The sequence below is a fragment of the Peromyscus californicus genome, unplaced genomic scaffold (genome assembly GCF_007827085.1).
Source record: "Peromyscus californicus insignis strain IS unplaced genomic scaffold, ASM782708v3 Scaffold_19__1_contigs__length_69161282, whole genome shotgun sequence".
NCBI lineage: Eukaryota > Metazoa > Chordata > Mammalia > Rodentia > Cricetidae > Peromyscus > Peromyscus californicus.
Window position 1 is genome coordinate 37,880,805 of NW_026294491.1, and position 26,714 is coordinate 37,907,518.

Genomic DNA, 26,714 nt, shown 5'->3' on the forward strand with positions numbered 1-26,714 from the left:
GATGTGCTAGCAAGGTGAGGGCAACCAGGCAAAGAGCAAAAGTGTCCTTCTTCCATGTCCTTGTATAGATTTCCAGCTAAAGGTATAGCCCATATTAAAGGTGAGTCTTCTCACCTCAAGATCTGAATTAAAGGCCTGTGTCTTCCAGCCTTAATATCCGGATCACAAGTGTGTATCTTCCTACCTCAAAGATTTGGATTAGAAGTGGATCCACCCACTTCAAACCAAGCTGAAAATCTCTCACACGTGTGCCCTCCATTTCTGGATTTGTAGTTCACTCCAGACATAGTCAAGTTGACAACCAAGAATAGTCATCATAGTTCCCTTCCCCTCCCCCCACCCCCGTACCACCTTTCTGAATGGTAACGTATATTCTGTACCATTGTACGTTAGAAGTATATAATCTGCTTTTTTATTTTGATATTATAGAAGGTCACAATTAACAAATTACCATGAATCTCAGAAGAGACTTTGAACTTTGAACTTTTTAAACAAGTTTGAGACTGTGATAGACTTTGGGGACTTTTAAAGTTGGAGTGAATGCATTTTTGCATTATGATATGGCTATGAAATCTGTAGGGGCCAAGGAGTGGAATGTAGTGGTTTGAATAAGATGACTTCCATAGGCTTATTAGCTGAAAGCTTAGTCACCAGGGAATGGAACTCTTTGATAGAATTAGAAGGATTTGGAGGTATGGCCTTGTTAGAGGAAGTGTGCTACTCGGGGTAGACTTTGAGGTTTCGAAAGCCCATGGCAGGTCCAGGCTCTTTCTCTCTGCCTGTGGATCAGGATGTAGCTCTCAGCCACTGCTCCAGCACCTGCCTACATGCCACCATGATGATAATGGACTAAACCTCTGAAGCCCCTAATCAAATGCTTTCTTTCATAAGAGTTGCCTTGGTCATGGTGTCTGTTCACAGCAATAAAACAGTGATAATATATCATGTATCTTAGCCCTTTAGTTAAGCTGTGAGAGTTCCATGAACTAGGCACCTATAAACAGCAGAAATCTGCTTTTCTTTTTTGTTTTGCTTTTCATGAGTTTGTGTAGCCCTGGAAATTCTGGAACTCTCTCTGTAGACCAGGTCTGCTTGAACTCAGAGATCTGCATGCCTCTGCCACCTGAGTGGTGGGATTAAAGGCATTTACTACCACACCCAGCTCTTAGAAATGTGCTTTTCACAGTGGATTCCGGAGCCTGGGAGTTAGAGGTGAAGGTGCCAGCCTGCCAGGTTCTGGGGAGAGCTCTTGTGTCCTCAATTGGAAGAAAGAGGGCTAGAGACCTCTTTCTCTGAGTTGTTCTGAGTGTGTTTGGATTTTTCCTTCCAGTACTGGAGGTTGGACCTAGGACTGTATGTGTACCAGGCAGACCTTCTTCCACCAAGCTATAGTCCCAGCCTGGGTTCTCTCATCAATGGCAATAATCTCCTTCATGAATGTTCCAGCCAAAGATGAGACCACTGCCACATTGGGGATTAGGATTAACTAGGCACTTTGGAGAGACACAGGCATTCAGTCTGTACGGCACCAGGCATCCGTAGCTCTGCCTGCTGGTTCATTCACTCATTCATCTCATCAGTGTTTATTGTCAGCTTGTACCAAGCCCTGTGCCCTCATGTTGCTGGCTGCCAGCCCAGTGAGACACAGTAAACAAGACAAGTTATATGAAAGGCTGACGGTAGAGGACAATATGGGAAGGAGATGCAAGGAAGGCCGGGAGGGGGTCGCTGGATGAGGGCTGAGGAAAGGCCTTTCAGAAGGCGACTGTTCAGCAAATCTGAAGGCAGTGAGAGCCAGACTTGGGGGCTTTGGTGCAAACACACTTGGTGTGTTAGGCATCAGTGAGGTGCGTGCAAGGACACAGGTTGGGGAACTAAAGGTGGGTGCTGGGTCTTGGAGTTTTTTGTTCCAAGTGAGCTGGCCACTGCTGATTTGACACATGATCTGAATGACATCTTGTACTAAGGACAGACTGGTGGAACAGGGACAGAAGGGAGCCATGGGCAGAAAGCATGTGTTGATAAAAACTAAAATGGCTTCTTTTCTTGTACTCACCCTACAACACATAAGACTTCTGAGTACAGAAGATGGGGGGATTTCTCTCTCCCAGGGCTCAAGTGTTTTAGTAGCAGACACCAGGCAGTGTCCTCTGTACTTAATATACTGTCTATCTGGAGACCATCAGATCCCACAGTGGGGGACTCCACCCCTATGACTGCCCCGACCCCATTCCAGATGCCAGTCACAAGCTCAGATCGTTTCACTTGTCCTTCCTTCTGACTCAGTAGAGACTGGCCTTCAGACAGGAGAGCCTATTCTTTCGGTTCAGTGAATTTGCTGGGGTGGCTCACAGGACTCAGAAGCACTTAGATTGCTTGTCATAAAAGACGCTAGGAACAGAAACACACAGGTGACTTTTGAGAAGAGCACAGAGCTGTCCTCTTCTCTCTGGGCATGCCACTGCCCAGGAAACGCTCTAAAACCCATCCTTTGGGGTTTTCTGGAGATCTCCTTGCACAGGCATAGCTGCTGATGGGCTGCATGGGAAACGCCCCCACCTTGCCCACCTGCTCAGGGGCTTAGCCTCTCCCTGCAGCGTTCCCTCCTCCAGGGCCTGAGGAAGGACTCCTCTACAGTATGGGGTGTCTTCTAACTGTCAAGTATGGTGGATCAGAGGAAGATTCTGCAGATTCGGGGAGTCTCTCTGACTTTGGGGGACCCCTTTGGGAAGGGGAGTTTTAGTTTCCTCAGTTCACCTGAAGGAAGGAGTCACAATCCAGAAACTGTGGAAGACACGACACTTGTACCACAGTGTCACATGTGGTCCCGGCAGTTAATCTGGGAAAGACGTTGCTGGCCAGAGCTACTGGCAGCTGGGCAAGGCAGGCAAGTTCTGGCTGTTTCAGGGGAAAGTGACAGTTTGCTAATTCTTTGACTAGAGGGTATGGGAGGAAGAAAATCAAAGCAGGGGACACCAGAGGCTTTGGCTTGAGCAGCTGGAAGATTGGGCCAGTCTTTGTTTTCATTTTTTGAAATAGGTCTCCCAGCTGACCTCAGATTTCACCCACCTACCTCTACCTCCCAATTTCTGGGATTACAGACGTGGTGGTGTGAATGAGGCTGACCCCCACAGGCTCATATATTTGAACATTTAGTCCTTAGTTGGTGGGATGTTGGAGCAGGATCAGGAGGTGTAGTCTTGGAGGAGGTGTGTCCCTGGGAGTGGGCTTTGAGGTTTCAAAAGCCCATGGCAGGCCCAGTCACTCTCTCTGCCTGTTGCCCGAGGGTCAGGGTGTAAAGCTTTCGGCTACTCCTCTAGCACCATAACTGCCTGCTTGCCTGCCACTGTACTCCCTGCTATGATGGTAATGGACTGAACCTCTGAAACTGTAAGCAAGCCCCAATTAAATGATTTCCTTTATAAGAGCTGCCATGGTCATGGTGTCTCTTCATGGCAATTGAAACCCTAACTAAGACAAAGCATGCACCATCACACCCAGCATAGAGGTATGTTTAATTACATGGAGAAAGATCCAGTGAGCAGAGGCTGGCTTAGAAGGAGCATTTACTTGGGGAGCCCTAGGGTCAAGCTCAGGTAGGTGGCTGGAAGAGGTAAGGTTGGGAGTCACCATGTGTAGATGATATTTAAAAGCCTAAAAAAAAGCCAGATGTAACATCACATGCCTGTTATCTCAGCACTCAGCGGAAGACAGAGGCAGGAAAGTCACCAAAAGTTCCAGACCAGACTGGACTACATAATACTGCCAGGGCTACAAAGCAAGAGCCTGCTCAAAAACAAACAAAAGCCTTGAAGCCAGATGAGATGGTGTAGGGAGAAGAGCGGGTGCCCAAGGACTCAGGCCATGAGGAGGAAGCAGACAAGGACACTGAGCATGCTGGAGCCAGCACCAGTGGACCACTGGGCAGTTCATGGACAGAGCAGGAAGGTCAGAAGATGCTACAGCATGTAGTACCACAGCAGGAACTGTGACCTTGTCAAGAGCAGCTCTGCTGGGCTGCTGGGAACAAGCGTGCCTAAAGAGCAGGTGGAGAGGCCAACCAGAATGGCCGTCAGTATCTTAAGAGGAAAGTGGGGTCAGGACTGCAGGGAGGGGGTAGGGGGGCTGGTTGAGCAGTTGGTTGGTGGTGGTGGGTGAATTTGGTTGAGCAGTTGGTTGGTGGTGGTGGGTGAGTTTGGTTGAGCAGTTTGTTGATGATGGGTAAGTTTGGTTGAGCAGTTGGTTGATGGTAGTGGGTGAGTTTGGTTGAGTACTTGGTTGTTGGTGGTGGGTGAGTTTGGTTGAGCAGTTGGGTGGTGTTGGTGGGTGAGTTTGGTTGAGCAGTTGGGTGGTGGTGGTGGGTGATTGTGTTTGTTTTGCTTTCATGGGGACACCACAAGAAAGCAGCTGATCTTGGAAGATGGAAAGGGGGTCTTTTGTTGTGGCAGGCAAGCCGGGAGGAGGTTATAGGAGGAAGGCAGGCTCAGATAAGTAGCCTTACTTGTTTGCTGTCCAGGCGTGGCTTTTTGTGCTTCTGAGTACACACGTTAGCCTCAACCCAGGCATAATGGTTGTAGCTTTGACCATATGCAGGGTTTGTTGAGGGATAACATACTGATTCACGATTCAGGATTCCCAAAGGAGTCACGCCATTTTTAGTTGCCCAGGGATGATTTTAGGGTCAGCCATTTGCCTTTTTCACAAATTGTACCTAGACTAGGTTAGGACATCAACAAAATGCTTTGGGCTTGAAGCCAGTCCATTTCTGACATAGGGACTGGGCTCTGGGGTTGTGCTTCCACAAAAATTCCTATAGAAAATCCCCTGTAGACAGGAGTTCAGCAGGGGAGCCTGCCCATGCTGCAGGAATACCTGGGTATGGAAGTGGGCCCCAGGCAGGGACCAGCCTGCAGCCTCTGACTTAGGGGGCCCTACCTCCTGACTGCTATCAGTCTTGGTTAAGATGTACATGGATAGTCTTCCCTCCCACCCCCCACCCCGCTGGAGTGTGCCAATCACTGAAGCAAAAAAACTTTGCAAAATAGAGTTTATTCACCAGGCAGACAAATTGAGGAGGGAGACCCGAGCCTTTAATCAACTACCTCCCCAAGCAGGACAAGGTAGGATATACATGTAAGCCTAATACTTGGGAGGTAGAGACAAGGAGGGTCAGGAGTTCAGGGTCATCCTATGCTGCAAAAGAGTCAGACTGGATTACATGAGACCCTGACTCAAAAAAGAAAAAAAAAAGTAAATCTGCCATGCTTAAGGACAGAGCTTAGGGGTGTTAATAGATAAAGATGCAGGCATGGGGAGAGATGGCTGGAGGCAGAGAGAAGTGAAGGACTTGATGGTCTGCACATGCAGTTCTACATGTGATACATATTCAGAAAATGGCTGCTCCGATGAGTTCGGAGGGTAAAGCTTTTCATCTTCCAGTGTCAAGAGGTCATCATTGGGGCAGGTATGCAGACCTGGGTGGACAGGTGACAACTCCAGCTGATCAGAGGTCAAAGTCAACCTCCAGGGTCCTAAAGAAGCACTGCTGTCTGACTGTGGCTCCTGCCCTTGAGATTGGGGGAGCAACAAGTGACTCAAAGCCAGTGAGTGAGGCCGCAGGCTTTGTTCAGGGTTCTCCTCTGTTTCCTCTTCACTGTGGAAGACTGGGACAGCCACCAGATGGGCACAGCAAGCTCCTTTTGCATGCTGCCTGGGGACTCAGGGTTGCTAGGAAGTTGTCAGGCTTCGATCAGATCCCTGCAGGGCAGGTACGAGTCCTACGTGATATCCTCGGAGGCCTCTACCGAAGTGGTGGAGCAGGAGACTGAGCTGAATCAGTGCTTGGGGAACGCTGTGGTGGCGTTACTAGGAACACACTGGCTGTGGATTTGGCTCCAGGGACTTCACCTCACTGGACACGTAGCCTTGGAATGAAGCTTCTTGCAACTTTTATAAAGTCTCTGTATAGAGCTGATCAGTGGGCAATGTACTTGCTAGATAGCGTGAGGACCTGAGTTCACATCCCCAGAAGCCATGGGAAGCTGGGCATAGCATTGCTTCTGTGATTCTAGGAATCTTAAAGGAAGATGGAAGGCAGAGTCAGGAGACTCCCTGGAAACTGGCTGGCCAGCTGTCCTGGAGTGCACAGTGCTGAGGACACAAAAAGGAAGAAAAATGGGGGGATAGGTGTGGTAGTGCACAGCTTTGGGGAAGCAGAGGCAAGCAGATCTCTGTAAATTCCAGGCCAGTCTGGCCGATGTAGCAAGTTCCAGGCCAACCAAGCTACATAGTGAGACTGTCTCAAGAGAGAGAGACTTTGTCTCAAGCAAGGTAACCAGTAAGAACCAATACCCAAGGTTGTCCTCTGACCTCCAGATGAAGACACGGGTGCACAAACACATACGTCATACATACATACATACATATACATACATACATACGTACATACAAAGCTTTTTAAACTTTTATCACGTTTGTTTGTTTGGGCTGTGCATGTTCCACAACTCGTGTAGAGATCTGAGGACATTTATAGGAGTTGGTTCTCTCCTTCTACCATGTGGGTGTCAGGGATTGAACTCAAGTTGTCAGGTCTGATGACAAGTGCCTTTAGCCACTGAGCCATCTTGCTGGCCCAAAATTAAAAAAATATATAGTTTTTCAAATCTTGGTAGTAAGAATAATTTTGCTCCTTTTGACCTTTCTCCTGAGCGCACATAGGATCGTAGAAGTCACGGCTTGAAGGTCAGGAAATTCCACACAGAAAGGAGCTGTGTGTAGCTGCTTACAGCAGAAGGTGTTTGTGGCTTTGAAATCACGGCTCATTTTCTGGGCGCATGACATTCTTCAGTGGTGCTTTGAGAAAGCCTCTTTGACAACAGCCACTTTGAGGTGGTGGTTTTGATGTAGGATCATTGTGGTGGGATGGTTCAACCTTATGCATTAAAATTAAAAACTGACTCACTGGTGTAGAAAACTGCCAACCTGTTCCATCTCTGAATGGGGCCAGAGGAAGTGGTGAGGGCCAGCGAGGCAATATGGGTTGGGAGGGATAAGGCCAAGGGTGGGGGCTAGGCACCATCTGCCAGACAAGACGTCATGTGATTGCCACAACTGTCTGTGGTAGAAAGGACTCTGATCATCTCAAGCGAAGTGTCTGCTCATATACTAAGAATTGGCTTGAATCTTGGCAGGATGACATCTTAAATTATCTCTTTCTTAAAGTTAAAAGACCTTATGTGTGTGCTGAGACGGGGGGGGGGGGGGGGGGGGGCGGGGGGGGAGGGCGGGGGAAGGGAGAGACAGATATTTAAACCACAACATGGCCCTTTATTCTCCGCTCTAGGCTGCACAGGAAATCCCTAATTAGACGTGTGACAGTGTCTCGGAATCTCTAATGATACACATACATTACAGTTCACATTACAAAAGTCCCTTTGAGTGGTGGCTTGGGGGAAAGGGCTAGGACCCCCTTTACAGATGAGCCTACTTATTACTGATTTTTTAATAACTTGCACATTTCCCCCAGCTACAGAAGTAACAAAAGAAGCTATGATAGATAGAACATTCTATGGCAAAGACATGACCAAACCAAGTTATTTTACTATTTGTATGGCAGTTATCAGACTCTTGATGAAAGAGCCCACAGAGCCTGAATCTTCTGGGTTTCCACCATTATCCCATTTATTGTGCCATTTTGTCCTCAGGACAGCCTTGTGATGCCACCAGAGTTGTACCTTGGGTCAGTTGGCCAGAAAGTGAGTCAGGTTCCCATGGCTGGCTATCAGGTGACAGCACATGTGGCCCCATCGCCACTCATGTCCCAGATTCCAGTAGACCCCTGACTTTCTCCTCCTCTGGGTTTTGATGTCTCAGACAGCACATTTGGTCGGGAAGCCATGGGGCATCTTCCAGTTAGAGAATATGATATCTGTAGCTTCTTTTCTTATTGTCTTTATTGCCCAAAGCATATGCTATAGTACTAGAACACCAAGAGGAGTGTGGCTTTATAATGCAAACAGGAAATGTCTGCCCTTCCTCCCCTCCCCACCTAAGTCTGTCCAAAAGGGTCATAGCTGGGAATGTCAATTGTGTGGGAAGCTCTTGTGTCTAGGTCTGTTAAGTACTGCGTATATGTAGAGAAGGTACCCCTTATCTGTTATGTACTGCATATATGTAGAGAAGGTACCCCTTATCTGTTAAGTACTGCGTATATGTAGAGAAGGTACCCCTTATTTGTTATGTACTGCATATATGTAGAGAAGGTACCCCTTACCTGTTATGTACTGCGTATATGTAGAGAAGGTACCCCTTATCTGTTATGTACTGCGTATATGTAGAGAAGGTACCCCTTATCTGTTATGTACTGCGTATATGTAGAGAAGGTACCCCTTATCTGTTATGTACTGCGTATATTAGAGAAGGTACCTCTTATCTGTTATGTACTGCGTATATGTAGAGAAGGTACCCCTTATCTGTTTTTTTTTTTTTTTTTTTTTTTTTTTTTTTTTTTTTTTTGGTTTTTCGAGACAGGGTTTCTCTGTGTAGCTTTGCGCCTTTCCTGGAACTCACTTGGTAGCCCAGGCTGGCCTCGAACTCACAGAGATCCGCCTGGCTCTGCCTCCCGAGTGCTGGGATTAAAGGCGTGCGCCACCACCGCCCGGCCCGGTACCCCTTATCTGTTATGTACTGCGTATATGTAGAGAAGGTACCCCTTATCTGTTATGTACTGCATATATGTAGAGAAGGTACCCCTTATCTGTTATGTACTGTATATTTGTAGAGAAGGTACCCCTTATCTGTTATGTACTGCGTATATGTAGAGAAGGTACCCCTTATCTGTTATGTACTGCATATATGTAGAGAAGGTACCCCTTATCTGTTATGTACTGCGTATATGTAGAGAAGGTACCCCTTATCTGTTATGTACTGCATATATGTAGAGAAGGTACCCCTTATCTGTTATGTACTGCGTATATGTAGAGAAGGTACCCCTTATCTGTTATGTACTGTATATATGTAGAGAAGGACCCCTTATCTGTTATGTACTGCGTATATGTAGAGAAGGTACCCCTTATCTGTTATGTACTGCGTATATGTAGAGAAGGTACCCCTTATCTGTTATGTACTGCATATATTAGAGAAGGTACCCCTTATCTGTTATGTACTGCATATATGTAGAGAAGGTACCCCTTATCTGTTATGTACTGTATATATGTAGAGAAGATACCCCTTATCTGTTATGTACTGCGTATATGTAGAGAAGGTACCCCTTATCTGTTATGTACTGCGTATATTAGAGAAGGTACCCCCTTACCTGGTTTCATTTGTCATTCTTCTAGTAACCGTAGTCAACTGCTGTCTGGAAATATTAAATGGAAAATTCCAAAAACAAACAGTGCATAGGCATTAAACTGCACCCTGTCCTGAGTAGTGGGATCGAATCTCGTGGTGTTGCTTTGTCTTGCCCAGGACAGTAATCATCCCTTTGTCCTTGGATCCACACCAAATATGCTACTCGCCCATTACTCACTTGGCTAAGCAGATTAGCAGCTACAGGATCAATGCTTGTGTTCAGGTAACTCCTGCTTTACTTAATGGCAGCCCCAAAGCCCAGAGTAGTGACCCAGGGAGTTCAGATATGCGGCACAAGGCTGTAAAGCTCTTCATTTAAGAAAAAGAGGTGAACATTCTCAATTTAAAGAAAGGGGGAATTGTCTGCTGTGGTTTGCCAAGATCTACAGAAGATCTACAGATCTTCCATCTGCAAAGCTGTGGAAAAGGAGAGAGAAATTGGTGCGAGTTTTCCTGTCGCACTTCAAACGGCATAAGTTACAGCCGTGGTGTGTGACAAGAATTTGGTTGTGAAAAAAGGCATTATGTTATATGATTCAATACTAGCTGCAATTACAGGCATCCATTTAGGATCTTGGAATCTGTTAAGAAATCACACACACACACACACCCTCTCCCTAGTCTGTCTTGCTTGGTGCTTCTGCCATCAGCGTACCATTGACTCTGGATCAGTTCATTGTGTGGAGTCTCAGCTGGCTCTCAGGATTGACCTTAACTGTCCTCCCTTCCCTCTCCTGTTTCAGTGGATGATGACGGAATTGCAGAGTCCCTTCTTCGCCTTTTCCTTCCCTGTCGTTGTGCCCAGGACAGATCTCCTAACAGGCTGGCAGGCAGTGTAGCTGGTCGGGTCTGCATTTCAGCAGGCTCCTTGGGTGGTTGGATCCCCTAAGTCCTGGAGCACAAGGGTTGCTGGCCAAGCTAGCATGGAGACCCACACTCATGGTGCCCCATCAGTTGGCGCCTCCTCGCCCCTTACTGGACACCACCCTGGCCCTGGCTGTACACAGCCCCTCTTCTCATTCCCCTCTTAACGCTCTGTAGGTTGCTGCAGAACCAGGTACCCCTCTGACTCCTGTCCCGCCCCTTGCCTTGCCAGGATGCTGGTGGAGAAGTTCTCCGTATCTCTCCAGATCATTTCGCCAGTGCATCCAGGTGAAACTGTATTCTTGCCTAGACGTCACCCTTTGCCCTGCATCCTGGACTCCTCCAGTCTGAAGCCACACAGTCAGCTGGAAGAGCTGTTCCTCAGGTAAGCATGCTGTGCTGGCTGTTTTTATGTCAACTTGACACAAGGTAGAATCATTTTGGAACTCGAGTTGAGAAAATACTCCCACCAGCGCGGCCCATGGGCAAGTCTGTGATGCATTTTCTTAATTGATGATTGATGTGGGAGGACCCAGCCCACTGTGAGTGGTACCAGCCCTGGGCAGGTGATCCTCAGGGCTAAACAGAAGCAGGCTGAGCAAGCCATGGGGAGCGAGCCATAAGCAGCACCCTCCATGGCCTCTGCATCAGCTCCTGCCTCCAGGTTCCTGGCCTGTGTGAGTTCCTGCTCTGACTTCCCTCCGTGGTGGACTGTTACCTGGAAGTATAAGATGGAATAAACCCTTTCCTTCCCAAGTTGTTTATGGTCATGGTGTTTTAATCACAGCAAGAGACACCCGGAGACACATAGTAAGGGAAGTACAGGGAACAGTGTCGTCTGTTCCAGGGACAAGGGCCACCTCAAATAAGGAAATCCAAAGCAATGTTTTGAACAACATGAATATGTAGCCTTTTATGAATAGAGGTAATTGTGTTCATTTTCTGTTTTCTGTAACTGTAATCAGATTGGCCGTCATGAAGGGGAGTCAGGGCAGAATCTCAAGCAGAACCAAAGCAAGGCCATGGAGGAAGGCTGCTTACTTGGCTTGCTCATTCATGTTCAGCTACCTTTCTTTTTTTTAAACTTTGTTTTGGGTGCCTTGGTATAAAGGTATCAGATCCCTTGGAACTGGAGTTACAGACAGTTGTGAGCTGCCCTGTGGGTGCTGGGAATTGAACCTGGGTCCCCTGGAAGAACAGCCAGTTCTCTTAACCACTGAGCCATCTCTCTAGCCCCAGCTACCTTGCTTATACAGACCAGGCTTACCTGCCTAGGAATGATACTGCCCACAGTGGCTTGGGCCCTCTTTCATCAATTAGCAATCAAGAAAATGCCCCACAGACATGCCCACAGCCAATCTGAGGGAAACAGTTCTTCAATTGACTGTCCCTCTTCACAGGTTTGTCAAGTTGACAACTGAGATTATCTGCCACAATAATGCATGTCTGCTTAGAAAATCTGCTAATTTAGATAGATAGACAGGGTTTCTCTGTTTAGCTTTGCCTGTCCTGGAACTCCCACTGTAGACAGGCTGGCCTCGAACTCACAGAGATCTGCTTGTTTCTGCTTCCCAAGTACTGTAACTCCTACTGCCCAGCTATAAACTCTTATTTTAACTTTAAAAAATATATTTTTATTTTATTTTGTGTTTGTGTTTGTGTATGTGTGTGAATGTATGTTATGTATGTGTGGTGCCTGAGGAAGCCGGAAGAGGGCATTGGATTCCCTGAGGCCGGCAGTTGTAGGTGCTTGGAAGAGCAAAATACACTCTTAACCACTGAGACCACTCTCCAGTCCCTGGATGAATAAACTTCCTAAAAGTCTACATTATAGTAAACACCAGGCCATGCATTTACATGTTCATACTGCCTACTCCTTCCCAATACCCCAGTTTTATAGAATAACCTGAGCCAGACTCAACATTCATGACCTGGGGATCTTATCTCAAGTAGCACAGGGCCAAGGTCTGGGCTACCAGAGCTTATGGTGGTCACTCTCTCCTATAGCAGAGCCCCTTTTCCATGGTTCTATCATGCAGTTTCAATTATCTGTGGCCAGCAGTGGTCTGGACATATTAAATGGGAAAATCCAGAAATAATTTATAGGTTTTTACATTGTGTACCGTTCTGAGTAGAATATTGAAATTTTGTGCCATCTTACTCTGTCAGTCTGGAATATGAACCCTGTCTGTCTGGTGATCCTCACTGGGCATGCTCTCCACTCATTAATCACCTAGTAGCCAGTTCCAGTATCAGATTGGCCCTCAAAGTGTGGGAGGCTTTTATTGAAGGAACCTCTGCTCTCCTCAGTGACTGCAGAGTACAGGCACAGTGCTAGGAGGGACTCATTCGGACAGGCCAAAGAGAAGCCATGATGCTTCCTCTACAGGAAAAGGGAAAAGTTCTTGGCTTCAGGAGAGAAAAATATCATATACTGCAGTTGCTAAGATTTAAGGGCTGGTGATGGCTCAGTGGTTAAGTGTTGCTCGAATTTTAAAAGGTCATATAATAAAAAATCCAGGCCATATGTTGGGGTGAATGCTGACAGATCACAGAGACAAAGGAACAAGCCACAGCCACCACCTGTTAGCTCACCAACTCCTCAGCCTGAAAAGGCTTCCTAGCCAAAAGGCCTCTAGCTGAATGAGCTTCCTCAGCCGAAAAGGCTTCTAGTTCCTGTCTCTTCACGCCTTATATACCTTTCTCCACCCAGCCATTAAAGGCGTGTGTGCTTCCCAGTACTGGGATTAAAGGTGTGTGCCATTACTGCCTGGCTTTGTTTTCTCTCCTAGATGGAGTCAATCTCATGTAGTCCAGGGTGGCTTTGAACTCACAGCAATTCAGACAGATCTCTGCCTCCCGAGTGCTAGGATTAAAGGTGTGTGCCACCACTGCTTGTGGCTTGTTCTGTTCTCTGATCTTCAGGCAAATTTTATTAGGGTACACAGTATATCACTACAGTTAAGAGTGTGTACACTGCACCCATGTAGGGCAGCTCACAACCAGTTGTAACTCCATTCCCAGGGGATATGACACCCTATCCTGGACTCCACAGGCATCTGCACTTAGGGGTACACATACCCACACATAGACACACATTGTGTACTGGTTAGTACCAGACACCGTTTTGGTCATCCACGGGAATCAATGAATCAGATCCCCACAGACAGCAAGGGACTAGTATATTTGCTGGGGATACTCTCTTCAGTCTGTGTGCCATCGATACTGGAAAGTTCGTCCCCAGCCAGAAGCACGCTTGATAACAATAGGGACAGCTGCCTTGCTCCTCCTCCTCTGGGGAGTAAATTCATGCTCCTTATCACATAATCACTGACGAATTGTTCTGTAAGGGGATTTTTAAAGGGTTTACCACAATCATGCCCAACACGTGGCAGTTGTGAGCTCATGTCCAAGAATATAAGAGAAAGATAAAGAGAATTCAGAGCAGTTGCCGTCTGCCTGGTAACCCCTACAGGCTGGTGACTGCGGTGGAGGCCAAAAGGATAGCGACAGGGCCACCGTGACCCACCCACTTCAACCCCAGCGTGAGCCTGAGCTCAAAGGTCTCAGTTCATCTCAGCTTTAAAGATCACAGGACACTTGGATGTTTCTTTTAAAGTTTTTTTTTAATTTAGATTTATACACACACACACATAAACACGTGTGAGCGTGGCCTACATACTGCAGACAAAACATTCAGATATATGAAGATATATGTGAGTGACTGTTTTTGTTTTTGTTTTGTTTTTTGGTTTGTTTGTTTGTTTGGTTGGTTTGTTGGTTGGTTGGTTGGTTTTGGGGTTTTTTTGTTTGTTTGGTTTTTGGTTTTTCGAGACAGGGTTTCCCTGTGTAGTTTTGGTGCCTATCCTGGATCTTGCTCTGTAGACCAGGCTGGCCTTGATCTCACAGAGATCCACCTGGCTCTGCCTCCCGAGTGCTGGGATTAAAGGCCTGAGTGACTGTTTTGCCTGCAGTATGTATGTACTTGCCTGGTGCCTTGGGAAGTCAGAAGAGAACACTGGATCCCCTAGAACTGGAGTTATGGATGGTTGTGAGCCACCATGTGGGTGCAGGGAATCAAATCCAGGTCCTCTGCAAGAGCAACAAGTGCTCTTAACCACTGAACCATCTCTTTAGCCCCCTCTAAGGTTTCTATTCTGGAAGCTTACAGGCTTATCTGAAGGTTGAATGAGCAGTATAACCTGCCTCCACATACCCATTGCTCAACTTCAGCAGTCAGCCAGGCTTTTCTCTCTGTTCCTGCCCGTCGACATAGCACTCTATTTTTAGATGCTATTGCCCCTAAAAATAGTACTTCTTATCCATATCAATCAGTGTTGAGAGTTTGATTATCTTACGTGTGTGTGTGGAGGTCAGAGGACAACTTTTAGGAGTCAGTTCTTGCCTTTCATGCAGGTCCTAGGAATTGAACTCAGGTCAGCAGCCATGGCAGCAAGCACCTTTTCCATCTCATCCATAGCGCCAGCCTATACATGTTTATAGAGTATTATGATTGGTATCAGAACAAAGTCCAAGAATTGCAATTTTACTGTGTGATGCTGTCCTAAGTAATTATGTGTTGCTTTGACACCCTAACATACCCATTTTCCTAGGTTTTTTTTTTTTTTTTGAAATACACATTCTTTACAGCTTTTCTCTGTTATAAATAGTGCATCAATGTCTAGAAGCCTGGGTGTCATGAAATTATGAGGTGTGCGTGTGACCCCTGATAAAGGTTCACCTGGCCATAGTGAAAAGAGGCCAAACAAGGAAGTGATGAAAGGGGGAAGGAAGGAAGGGAGGGAGGGAGGGAGGGAGGGAGGGAGGGAGGGAGGGAGGGAGGAAGGAAGGAGGAGACCGACAGAGGAGCAAGGAAGGCAGCTGGCTGGGAGTGGGCAGGCATGGCTGGGTGTCAGGGAAAGGAAGGCTGCCTTAGCATGGGGGGAGGGGAGTGGGACCAACAGCAAGTTTCTGCCTCTAGTAGGCTGGCTGGTGGCAGGAAGGGTTTGACGGATGAGCTGGCCCGTGGAGCAGTGATCTGGGGTCAGGGCTGCTCTGCCAAAGGGAGCCGGGTGGCTGCCCAGCTTCCCTGGAGGAAGAGTGCAGACCCTCCTCCCTCACATATGCTCCTGAGCAATGGACCTGATGTTGGCAGCGCCTCAGATCGGTGCTGTTGAATCTCATTTGGCTTTCTGAAGGAATGCCCTTGTGTGACATGGCAGTGTGACACTATAACTGGGTGAGGGTCACTTCCTTGACCATCTTTTGTCAAGGAAGTCTTCAAGTCTAGACATAAGAGTGCGAACAATAGGCATCCAGTCATGACCCTATGGTATTGGTCAGAAACATGACCTTAGAAGAAAGTACCCGATTACAAGGCTTTTCCATACACAGTCAGTCCTGGGCCACTGGAGAGGCTCAGCAGGAAAGGCACGTGCTGCTAAGCCTGGTAACTGAGTTTGATCCCTCGAACCCACAGTGGACGGAGAGAACCAATCCCCAAGAGTCATCCTCTGATCTCCACCCGTGAACTGGTATACGTGTATCTGTACTCACACATCATACACACACAAGCATGTGCAGGAGCACATGCGTGCACACAATTTAAAGTTAATGCTTTGTGAGCCGACAAGTAATTTTTCAAGTTTGCTCTCCTGCATTTTTCAAACATTTTGCAGTTGGTAGGTATCATGGTGGTCCTTATGGGAGGGGACATGGGTGCTGTTACTTTAAAAGTCACCTCTTGAATAGAGTCACCTCCTCGGTACCTTCCATGAAGGAAGAACGGTTTCCTCTGAGCAAAGAGGGAAGTGTGTCCTCGAAGCTCAAGCCTGCCATCCACCTGGAGCAGCAGGGCAAGGACACAGACTCAGCCTCCAAGTCTGGAGTCCTCATGGAGGTTCTCATGCCGCCCCAGGTCCCACCGTGCAACCAGAGCTGCCCCAGACCACCCTCCCCTGTCTGTTTCCAGGCTGATTGACACATGAGCTCGGATCAGTTCCCTGAGACCAAAATTAACATGTCTTAATGACAGGCATTGGTTCCCAGGATCCCAGAGGCCAACCCTTGTTTCCTCCTTCATTGTTAGCAGTTGAGGAAATTTGATCTTCCCAAATAGGGGCCTGGAAGGGCATTGGGCTAGATGGAGGCCCACATGCTGCACAGGACAGTAGCCTACTACTCCCAGGAAGGTGGAAGTTGCCTTCCCCAGCCCCCGTGTGTGTGTGTGTGTGTGTGTGTGTGTGTGTGTGTGTGTGTGTGTGTGTGTGTCCCTTCTGGGTGTGAGGGCACACAAGCTGCCAGGAAGCCTCGTGTAGCCGGGCTCTTGCTCTGTGAATATTGCAGGATTGGGAGGAAGCAGGAGATGGGTAGGTCTGAACGTCTTCAGCTCATGTGGCACACAGTGTCTACGTTAACCCGGACCCCACAGCTCAGGCTGTTTAGTCTGTGCACCTTTCCTGGAAGAGGGCGCCAGGTTAAAGCCAGCCATGGGGCCAGCAGGTCCCCAGAAGGAAGGGGAAGCAGCAAAGCTGGGCCACTTTGCTGGCATCCCTAGGCTTCTGACAGGGTGGCATTCTCACTCTTCTCTTTAGACAAAGAAGGAGAGCAGGGCACAGGCAGACATTTCTGTCGTTACTCATTCTACTCTGTTTGGGCGTTTTATTGAAACTTTGCATCTGAAAACTTGGCAAGGGCCCAGGAAGCGATACTGTATAAATAGTTCCCCGTGGTGTTTATCCTTCTGCTGTGGCTGGGATTCGCGCGGCATTTAGAGACTCTTCCCATTGGGACTGATGCCCATAAAGTGGACTTGCAGGCAGAAGCTGGAAGACTCTTCGCTTGGACAGTATCAGGATCAGACATTCCAAGGAGGCTGCGGCTTTGTTCAGAAGCCCACCATGTGAACCAAGCTGGTCCCCCATTTGCAGTCTGCTGGCTGGCTTTCTCCTTTTTTGGCCGACTTCCTGCCTCCCTCTCTTCTGTTGCAGCCGGCGGTGAGGAAATAAATATCTGCCCTCTGTCATAGCTGTGATGGCTGAGGATTAGCAGTGTGCACAGTGTGGCTGTGCCCCGTCCCTCTCATTTCCAGTCATAGCTAAGGGCCTGCCACGGGACCTCTTCTTCACTGGCATCCCGGGGATGACAGCTGGGTGCTCCGTGCTCAGCCTGGACTGTGTGGCATCTGCTGTCCCTCCCTTCTCCAGAGTCCTCTGACATTCTCAAACTCACTTCTGACCTCAGCGTTGGCAAAGGCGTTAACTTGAACCCAACATCAGTGTTCTTTTTTATTTGGGGTTTTTGTTGATGTTGTTTAATGTTTTATTACGTGTGTGTGTGTGTGTGTGTGTGTGTGTGTGTATACACACACACGTATACACGTGCATACCACACCATGTTCGTGGAGACCGAAGAGCAGCTTTCAGGAGTCCGTTCTCCTTCTCCTGTGTGGGTCCCAGGGATCAGAATCAGGTTGTCAAGATTGGCAGCAAGCGCCTTTACCAGCTGAGCTGCCTGCCTCTCTGGCCCAGTGTCAGCATCCTTGGTGTGGAGATCGGACAGTGGCTTTTATGGATCTGACAACTGACTGTGTCTCCCAGGGTTCGTGCGTTTTCATGGCATACCTGCCTGCCTTTTTGTTCCAGGCCTCCCAGACCGGGAATGCTATGGGGCCTATTCTTCCTCTTGAGGGTCAGGCCAGTGTCTGCACTAGGTTGCCTGTGTCACGGTGACCAGCAGCTCCCCTCACATCCGGTGAACTCCACTTGGCTCGTTCCCCAGTCTCATCAAACTCCTTGCATCTCATTTAGCTGGAAACCTAGATTGCCTAGAAAGCCATTGGCTGCAAGGCGCTATGGGGTCAGGCTTTCTCCGGCTCCCTTGCTCCTGGCCTTATGGCTGAAATCACCCTTGACGGAGATGAACTTGAAGGCAGCTCTCATTTCTCCAGCAGGAAGTCCACTGGGAAGCCAGAGGAGCAGAAGGAGGACGCTGTGACACCCCCTCAGAGCAGCAGTTGAAAATGTGTGCTCGAGGCCACCAGGGGCTTGTACACTTGGCTCCCCCACTGAGCAGCTGGCAGGGTGCCCCACCCCAGAAGAATGCCAGAGCCAGTGTCTCCCAGAATTCCCTGCTTTCCGGTGGCCTCGACACATGCCTCTTAGCAGGTCCTGCCAGTGTGTAAAGCACTCTGACTTCTTTGCTGGGGTGCTGTCCCTCTGCCTGCATCAAGAAAGCACCCTGTGACAGGCACCTGGGGCAGAACTGGTAGGGCCTGTACACACAGGAAAGCGTTTCAGAGCAGTTAGCACATCCTGACCACAGGAACAATGTCTCTTTCTCTTCCAAATTTAAATGACTTCAAATCTATATAATTTGTAAGTGGCCTGGACAGGCTCAGAGTGACAGCAGCTTGGCGCAAGGGGAAATCCTGATTTTGGAGCATTCTGTTCCTGGCAGATGGCAGTATGATGTCCTTTTCAAAAAAAGTAGTAAAGCAGGGATGGCTGGCCGAAAAGATTGGGACCCACGATGTTATCTGAATATTTACTCTATGGTTTCATTTCCTGGAATCCAAGTTGGCCATCTTTGGGCTGTTCTCTAAATAAAAAGCACAAAAATGCATAGAGGGTGGAACACCCTACCTCACACCCAGTTTCAAGTGACCAGGAACTCAGAAGGTGACTAAGTCCAACCAAGCCTTCTAAAGTTTCTTCCAAAGCACTACAGCTGCACACAATACACCACACAACTAACTAGCCTGTTTTGTTTTCCAAAGACCCGGGTCCTGCAGGTCAAGGAGACCTGCCGGAGCTTCTCTCCCTGCCAGCAGCCTGGTTCTGATAGGATGCAGGACAGCACACCCCGGTTCTAGTTAAAAGCATGTTACTGACCTGAGCACACACATGCACTCCCAGGACAAATGCAGCCCACACAGTCTGAAAAAAGGCTTCATGGGACCCTCCCTGGGTATTTCCTTCCCAGAAGGCCCAGTCCTGGGCCCCTTTCTGTTATTTTCCCACCCTCTCAGGTATCCCCTCGGTGTCAGAAAAACACAAGATGAGGCGGAAACACTGTGTAACTAGACCCAAAGACGCAGGTGCCCACGGGTAATTCCGTCTACCCCTTGCAGCTGGAGCCCCAGAAGGAGCCTCAGGCGGGTATGGCTGACCCCTGGCTTCTCCCCTTACCTGGCCAGGATCCTTACCTTGGTTTCCCACTCTGTCAAATAACAAGGGCAAATACTAGTCAGTTGTGGGTTTAAAATACCATGTAGTGTGTCTGTGGGAAGCATTGGAGACAACAAGCTGCTCTAATGATGTTATGAGTAGTTTGTTTTTTTCCTTGCCATGATGTCTCATGCCAATGAGTACATTTGTCCTTAATGTTCCTATGTGCTTCGTGGCATCCTGGTAAGGCAAAGGTGAGTCTAGCATTGTCACTGAGGCCAGCTTGCCAAGGGGCCCTGCTGCAGAAGGCTGCTGTGCTGCCAGCTGGTGCTACCCTAACCTGGCTGCCCTGACTCCACAGGTCCTCACAGGCCCAGCAGCTCTCCTTTCTGCACAAGGGTCTCCTGAGCAACCTCTACCTGCATGCCTCGGATTATCCGCGACCTCTGCTCCAGTGGCTGTTCCAGGTGAGAAACACAGACCTGCCACTAGGGGGCGGGAATGATGCAGCCCTCTAGCCCAGCCAGGCCCAAGGGTCAGATTGGCTGGCGGCTTAGCTTCTTTCTGCTTTGGATACTTCAGATCCAGGTGACAGAGGAAGGTGGGTAAGGATTAATCCTCACTATAATGCTAAAGATGCCAAGGTCCAGGAAGTGCAGGGACTCAACTAGTCCCAGAGATGGAGTCTGTCTGGAAGTCTCTGTTCAGTACCCCCAGACTGTGTGCCTCTAGGGTATTCCTGTGCTACCTACCCGGTGAGGGGTCTGTCTTTCCTGAGGTGCCCAGCGTTGTTCCTAATAGGCTTAGAACTGAGTGACTTGGTCCATTCTAGTCAACAAGAGTGTCCATCATAAACACCATCCCCCCTGCTTTGTCCACCACACCCCCAACCCTGCTATTACAGTCATGAATGGCTCATCCCAGGGGCACAGCTGGAGGGGGCACCCAAGGCCCGTCTGCAGCCCTGGAGGTCAGAGCTCATGAGTTCATTGCTATAGACTCTCTGGAGTTTAAGGGTTTGCTACTCTATGAAGCTGTAGGTGGTCTGGAAAAGCCTAGAACAGTTCCTTCTGCCCCAGTTTCCTCCTTGGAGGAACATTTGCCTTGAGGCAACACACATTCTGTATGAGGATGTAAACCTCTGGTAGGTGAAAGGCTAGCAGACAACCCAGGACCTAATGCTGCCCTCCAAATGTCCTGCATTTGCCTTGCCTTGGCCGCCGCCCAGGCCTGTCCCTGTCTGGGGATGGGCTGGTCACAAGTTATAGCTGGTACCAGAGCTGCCAGTTGAGGCCTGGAGCCCAGCTGCCAATCAGGGCTCCCATGCAGGGTGGAGTGTTAAGGCACTTCCCAAGCTTAGCGGGCTGGCTGCCTTCCAGATGGCGCCTACTCTGCAGCCTCTGGGGACCCTTGTGGTGCCCCTGTCCTGGAGGGGAAGGACGCTGGACTCCTGGGACCCTTATGCATGGCTGTCACCCTGCTCTCTCTCTCTCCCAGTCCCTGGGATGGAGAGATTGGGGCTGCAGGGCGGGTTGGAGCTGGGAACAGTCAGGCCATTATTCTGCACCCGCAGCGCCGTTTCTTCTGCTCCATGCACAGTGGATGACGAACACACAATTGGCCATTGGGAGGCACAAAGAACCCCTCTAAGACATCGCCCACAGAGGGTCCTTGTGTGACCCTGACAGGCGAGGAGTGCCCTCCCTTTTCAGGGCTCAGTCTCCACTAGGTTCTGGAATTCTGGCCATGGGCTGGTGGAGAGACCTCCCTGTCTTTTGTGCCATCTCCATAGCACCGAGAGGGGTACCAGGGGAGAGGAGCTGAGACCTAGCCCCAGGTGGAAGCTCAGGCTGTCGCTTTGGGCAAGTCTTTGGTGGTGTGTGATGGAGCCAGCAGTCCAGAGTGGGTTAAATGAGAGTCCTGTCTGTCTGGTCGCGTGTCTCCCCTGCAGATCCCCAGCTCTGCTTAGGGCCTGGGCAGGGAACAGCACGGGCACGGTGCTACTTCCTGCCTCTGTCAGGCTACGTCTCCCTAAAGCCACTGCAGGGGCTTCTCCCTGCGAGTTAGACAAGGCTAGGCCTCAGGCCGAAGGAGAACCAGGGACGGGGAGGGGTGGGCACTCGGGGCAGGCTTCTGAATGGGAAGTTGTAGCTGACCTGGTCCAAGCACAATTAACTCGATTGGGCCAGTCACAGGTTACCCATTCTAAATGAGGGGTAACCAACAGAACTTAACCACCTCTGCTCAGTTGACCACTCCTTTGGAAAAGATGTCTTATTGTTGCTGGGACTTGGTAGGTCCTGGGCTTGCCTCTTCCCTGTTCCCAGGGCCTCTTAAGGGTACACTGTACACGCCAGGTAAACAGCCCAGGCCTCGGCACTCCGGACTTAATGCACCCCTCACCATGGTCACAGGGGCACCTATTGATGGGCCTTGCCAGGGAGGGTGGACAGAAGCAGGTCGCCTACATCCCCAGTGAATTTATATTCATGTTGGTAGATGTTAAAGCTGTTAGAACTGAGAAGATTGGAGTACAGGAGAGGAGCCGGGCCTTGGATTCTGACACAGAATCCTTAAGAAGCACAGCTGGGAGGGAGAGAAGCCATAGGCCCTAGGGAGCAGCAGACTGAAGAAATGGTTCGTTACAATCAGGCTCCAGCAGTCTCCTCATTGTGTGTGGTAGGGGGTGGAGAGTGGGGCAGGGAATATGTTCTGGAACCAGGTGACCCATGAGAATTATCCTCGTTGGGGATGGGAGGACGGGGGTGTCGAGCTCTTAGACCCCAGCACTGACCTGGAGAGTGCCTCTTTTTGAGCCAGGCATGGCCTGTAAGATCAGCTTCCAGGCACAGAGTCCTGCTCTGCTTGCCGTCTCCAGATGTGTGGCCCTGAGCAGGAGGAAGGGAGTCTTGGCATCTGTAAAGCAACAATCATGACAGTGTCCTTCCACCCTACTGACTTGGGAGCATTAAATGAGATATATTTAATACACAATATTATATACATGAATGAAACTGTTTCTGTGACTTATACCTAGAATCTCAGCACTTGGGAGGTAGAAACAGGAAAACCTGGAGTTCAAGGTTATCCTTAATTGTTGTACAGGGAGTTCTAGGCCAGCCTTGGCTACGTGAGATCCTGCCTTTTAGGTCCTTTGAGAACAAACAAACAAAAAAAGATAATAAGCCGGGCGGTGGTGGTGCACGCCTTTAATCCCAGCACTCGGGAGGCAGAGGCAGGTGGATCTCTGTGAGTTCGAGGCCAGCCTGGACTACCAAGTGAGTTCCAGGAAAGGCGCAAAGCTACACAGAGAAACCGTCTTGAAAAACCAAAAAAAAAAAAAAGATAATAAATTTGTATGAAGTCTTTGCTACTATTACTCTGTAATACATTTTTGTTGTTGTTGTTTTATTTTGTTTTCTTCCTAGTTGTTAACATGGCCTCCGGAAACATCTTCAAGAGCTTTTGGTCTCCTCTGGGATCTCAGCATAGATGGACTATTCCGTCAGCCTGGTAAGTACCAGGGTGCAGAGTGTGCACTCACCACTGGAGCCTGTCTCCCTACCGCCACCCCAGCCCTGCATGCTGTGGGGACATTGCGTCACCTGTGATGGAGACATCAGGCAACACATCTTTGGCTCTGGCTCCAGTGTCTTGACAAACAGAGCCAACAGGCTCCTTGGAACCTCCACCAGGCTGTAGGTCCAGTTCTCAGTGACCAAATCCAGAATGATCTCACAGCCTCCTGGGATCCCTATACCATTCGGAAAGTTGAGTTTTGCCCCAGACAGGTTCTGGCTCAAAAGGACAGCTTGTCATCCAAATTCTTCCAAGGACCTAGGAAGGAGAGCCACAGTGCATCAGAGTTGCATTTTGGCCTGGCATCACCAGGAAGGAAGCCTCAGAGCTGCTCCCACCCCCGTGCTCTCCTAACGGCACCTTGAGTGACAGCCTCCGGTCTGTACCTTGGCTGTGGCATTTTGGGTATATTTGACTCAGCATTCCAGAGAAGCGTTTTATGTCCTCCTAGCGGCTACACCTTCCCCAGCTGCCATCATTTGGTACCTGAACCTAGACACTTTGGCACCAAAAAATGTTATGTAAGCAGTTGGAAGTTGCTTACAGCTGCCAGGGAGGGACTCTCCGAGGACTGGACTCTACCTTTGTCCAGCCAGTACTCTCCCCCAAAGCATGCACACACAGCTCTGAGGCCAAGGTTGAAGCCCATGGTACCCCAGAGCCCCCAGCCCTTTGAGTATCTGCCTTGTATTCTTCTGCTTCTGGGGTTGCCAAGATGGAGCCATCTGTCAAATCAGAGCATTCCAGACGCCCCCGTGGGCCCCTCACTAAGGGCTTCTGAGAAGCCACCAGTCCGAGCGTGTTCTTCCTTTTCGTAACCTCTGCCCCTGTGGCCTGTGTAGCCCTTTGCGGCCTCAGGGCCGCCTCTGCAGCATGCCTGCCCTTTTGGAAACAGAGGCCTTCCTTGTCCACTGCTCTCCATGCTGGGCTATGTGTCTCCTCCACTCTGCCCTCCTTCCCCCCAGTCAGGAGGGCTACAAAGTAGCTCCTGGGTTTCTGGTTCTCTGCTCTGGTTCCCCCAGCTTCAGAGTGTGTCCTTAGATGTCACCTTTGAGCCCAGACTGGGGTTCTATCCCCTACCAAGTAGAATAAAGCTTGGCCTAGAGAATTCCCTGTCTGAGATGAGGATCCCCACTGATTTAGTCAGCCTGAGCCACAAAAGAACTAACTTAAACAGGTATCTGCACACCTGTGTTCACCATAGCATTGTTCATAACAGACAAAAGGTGGAAGCGGCCTACGTGCCTGACAGATGAACAGATAAACAGAATATGACATATCTGTATGTATGATGAAATACAATACATATATATGGTGGACAGAGCAGACATGCGATGGGAGGAAGATAATTCTGACATACGCTGCAGTATAGATGAACCCTAGAGCCCTTATGTTACTGAAATTATAAAACTGTGGCATGCCGTCCCTCAAGAGGGGGATTCATAGAACTGTAGCCATCAGGGGCTGAGGAGAGAGATGGGAGTTGTTCAGCAGGTTTTGGCTTAGGAAGCTGGTCACAGCCATGCAGCAATGAGAGAGGGGCCACTGCCCCTCACAGGCCACAAAGCCTCCTGTCTGTCAGCATGTTTGACTGCTTAGCTGCACCCCAACACAGGAGACATGCAAAGGTTAATTTAAATCCAGGATAGCTACAAAAGAAGCCTTGCTCCTCAGGTTCACGTAGAGCCTGGAGGCCCTGGGGGACAGCAGAGCTCAAGACAAAACTGTAGGACTGCCTTGCCTTAACACCTGTCTTCTCCATACCTCAGTTCCTTTTCCCTGGGGTGTGTGCTAACTGATGGCTCTTCTCTGCCTGGCTGTCCTGTGGAAGGTCTTAGGCAGTCACTTTATCCCAGCCCACTTACTGAGTCAGGAGAGTAGGGCACAGTTTCAGCATGTCCTGTGATGGGAGTTAAAGACTTGAGCACTCCAGGGTAGGCAGATGTATAAGGGCAGGATGTGTTAAGAAGCAGCTGGTGATGAACTTGGAGGATGGAATATTCTGGAACATAACTAGTCTTTACCTCAGGGAATATTCACTCTCCACTCACAGATGCCTGGAGGCCTCCTGCATTAGGGTCCAGCTAGATGGCAAAGGGACAGGATGACTCAGGCCAGCCCTTGTCCTCAGAAGGCAGATGACCAAGGGGAGGGCAGGGAGCCAGCACCTACCATCAGAGGAAGAGGAAGCAGAGGAGGGGGGACTGGACTTCCAGCTGGGTGTGGCTGGCCTGCAGGAGCCAGGCCCCAGGAGGCTTTTGATCACCTCTGGAAACTGCATGGGTCAGGATTGCACACTCACTTGCCAGGAGAGCAAGTGAGCCCCAAATGGAGAGCCTGCCCTATCTGAAGGGTCCACCCACACGGATTGGGTCCATATTAGTGCTATCACACAGCCTTCTTGTTGTCAAGCCATTTTTTCATTAAACTGTACCTTGACTGTTAGTGGCATGTGACAGGAAACCCACAGAACTGTAGTTGGTTGCGTGTTCTGCTCTGTAGCATCGGGGCTCTGGTTTCTGTGTCCACCTTTTCTTGTTCCTTCACCTCAGGCCTCCAAAATGGCTGCCATAGGACTATCATGCATTACATGTTCTCATGAGACAGGGTTCAAGGCTGGAAAGAGAGGGCTCAGTGATAAAATGTCTGCCTAAGCAGGAAAACCTGAGTTTGATCCCTAGCACACAAATCTTAAAAAGGCAAAGTTGAAACACAGGCCACAAGAAGAGGCCTCCACTTTGCATGGATTTCTCTCTGCATGTGCATTATTTACCTTGCTGTTGCTGTGATTAAATACCGTGTCCAAGACAACCTCTGGGAGAGTTTTACTTGGGCTTATGGTTCCAGAGAAATGAGTCTGTCGTGGCAGCCAGTGGCAGGCATGGCAGCAGGAAGCTGAGCACTCACATCTTCAACCCCAGCACAAGGCAGAGAGGGAACTGGAAGTGGGGTGAGACCGGACTCTCAACCTCCTCCCCGTGACCGCTTCTTCAGCAAAGTTGTGCTATTTCCTCGACCAACCTGGGGCAAGTGTCCCAATGCCTGCGCCATAGGGGACATTCCTCATTCAGACCATCACACATGCTCCCTTCTTGATTTCGTGTGTGTGTGTGTGTGTGTGTGTGTGTGTGTGTGTGCGCGCGCGCGCGCGCGCGCGTGTGTGTGCGTGTGTGCGTGTGTGCGTGTGCGCGTGTGCGCGTGTGTGCGTGTGTGCGTGTGTGTGTGTGCAGGCGCGCGCGCACACAGGTCAGAAGGCTACCTGTGGGAGCCGGTCCTCCTCTCCCACCTTGTGGGTTCTGGAAATGGAACTCAGGCCGTCAGACTTGGTGGCAGGTGTCTTCACCCACTGAGCCATCTTGCCAACCCTCGTTTTCTTTTTTACCAGGACTTTTTTTTTTCCCAAGACAGGGTTTCCCTAGGTAGCTCTGGCTGTCCTGAAACTCACTATGTAACCAGGCTGGCTTCAAACTCATAGAGATCCGCCTGCCTCTGCCACCTGAGTGTTAGGATTCTGTCCATGCGCAGCTCGGGGTCCTGTGTCTTATGTCTTACACCATCAGTGGGCGCTGGTGACAACGCACCACTGCTGCATGGTCGCAATCCCCGCCTTAAAAAGCCAGACGTGGACCCCCACCTCTCTCTCTGCTCTGTGTTCTCTCTCTGCTCCCTGCTCTGCTCTGCTCCCTCCCCGGCCAGACCTGGCTCCCCTCCTATCCCCTATTTCTTTCTAATAAAGCTCTTTGTAACTCTGGT

The 26,714-nt window shown here is 49.4% G+C and overlaps 1 protein-coding gene across 1 annotated transcript in view; it reads left to right on the top strand.

The window, feature by feature from the left end:
* Fam178b (family with sequence similarity 178 member B) overlaps positions 1-26,714 on the top strand; it is a 110,654-nt gene that overhangs the window by 11,042 nt on the left and 72,898 nt on the right. Inside the window, 3 exon segments of the mRNA XM_052745149.1 lie at positions 10,448-10,600; positions 19,744-19,849; positions 22,811-22,895. Of these exon segments, the coding sequence (XP_052601109.1) occupies positions 10,448-10,600; positions 19,744-19,849; positions 22,811-22,895 (344 nt within the window).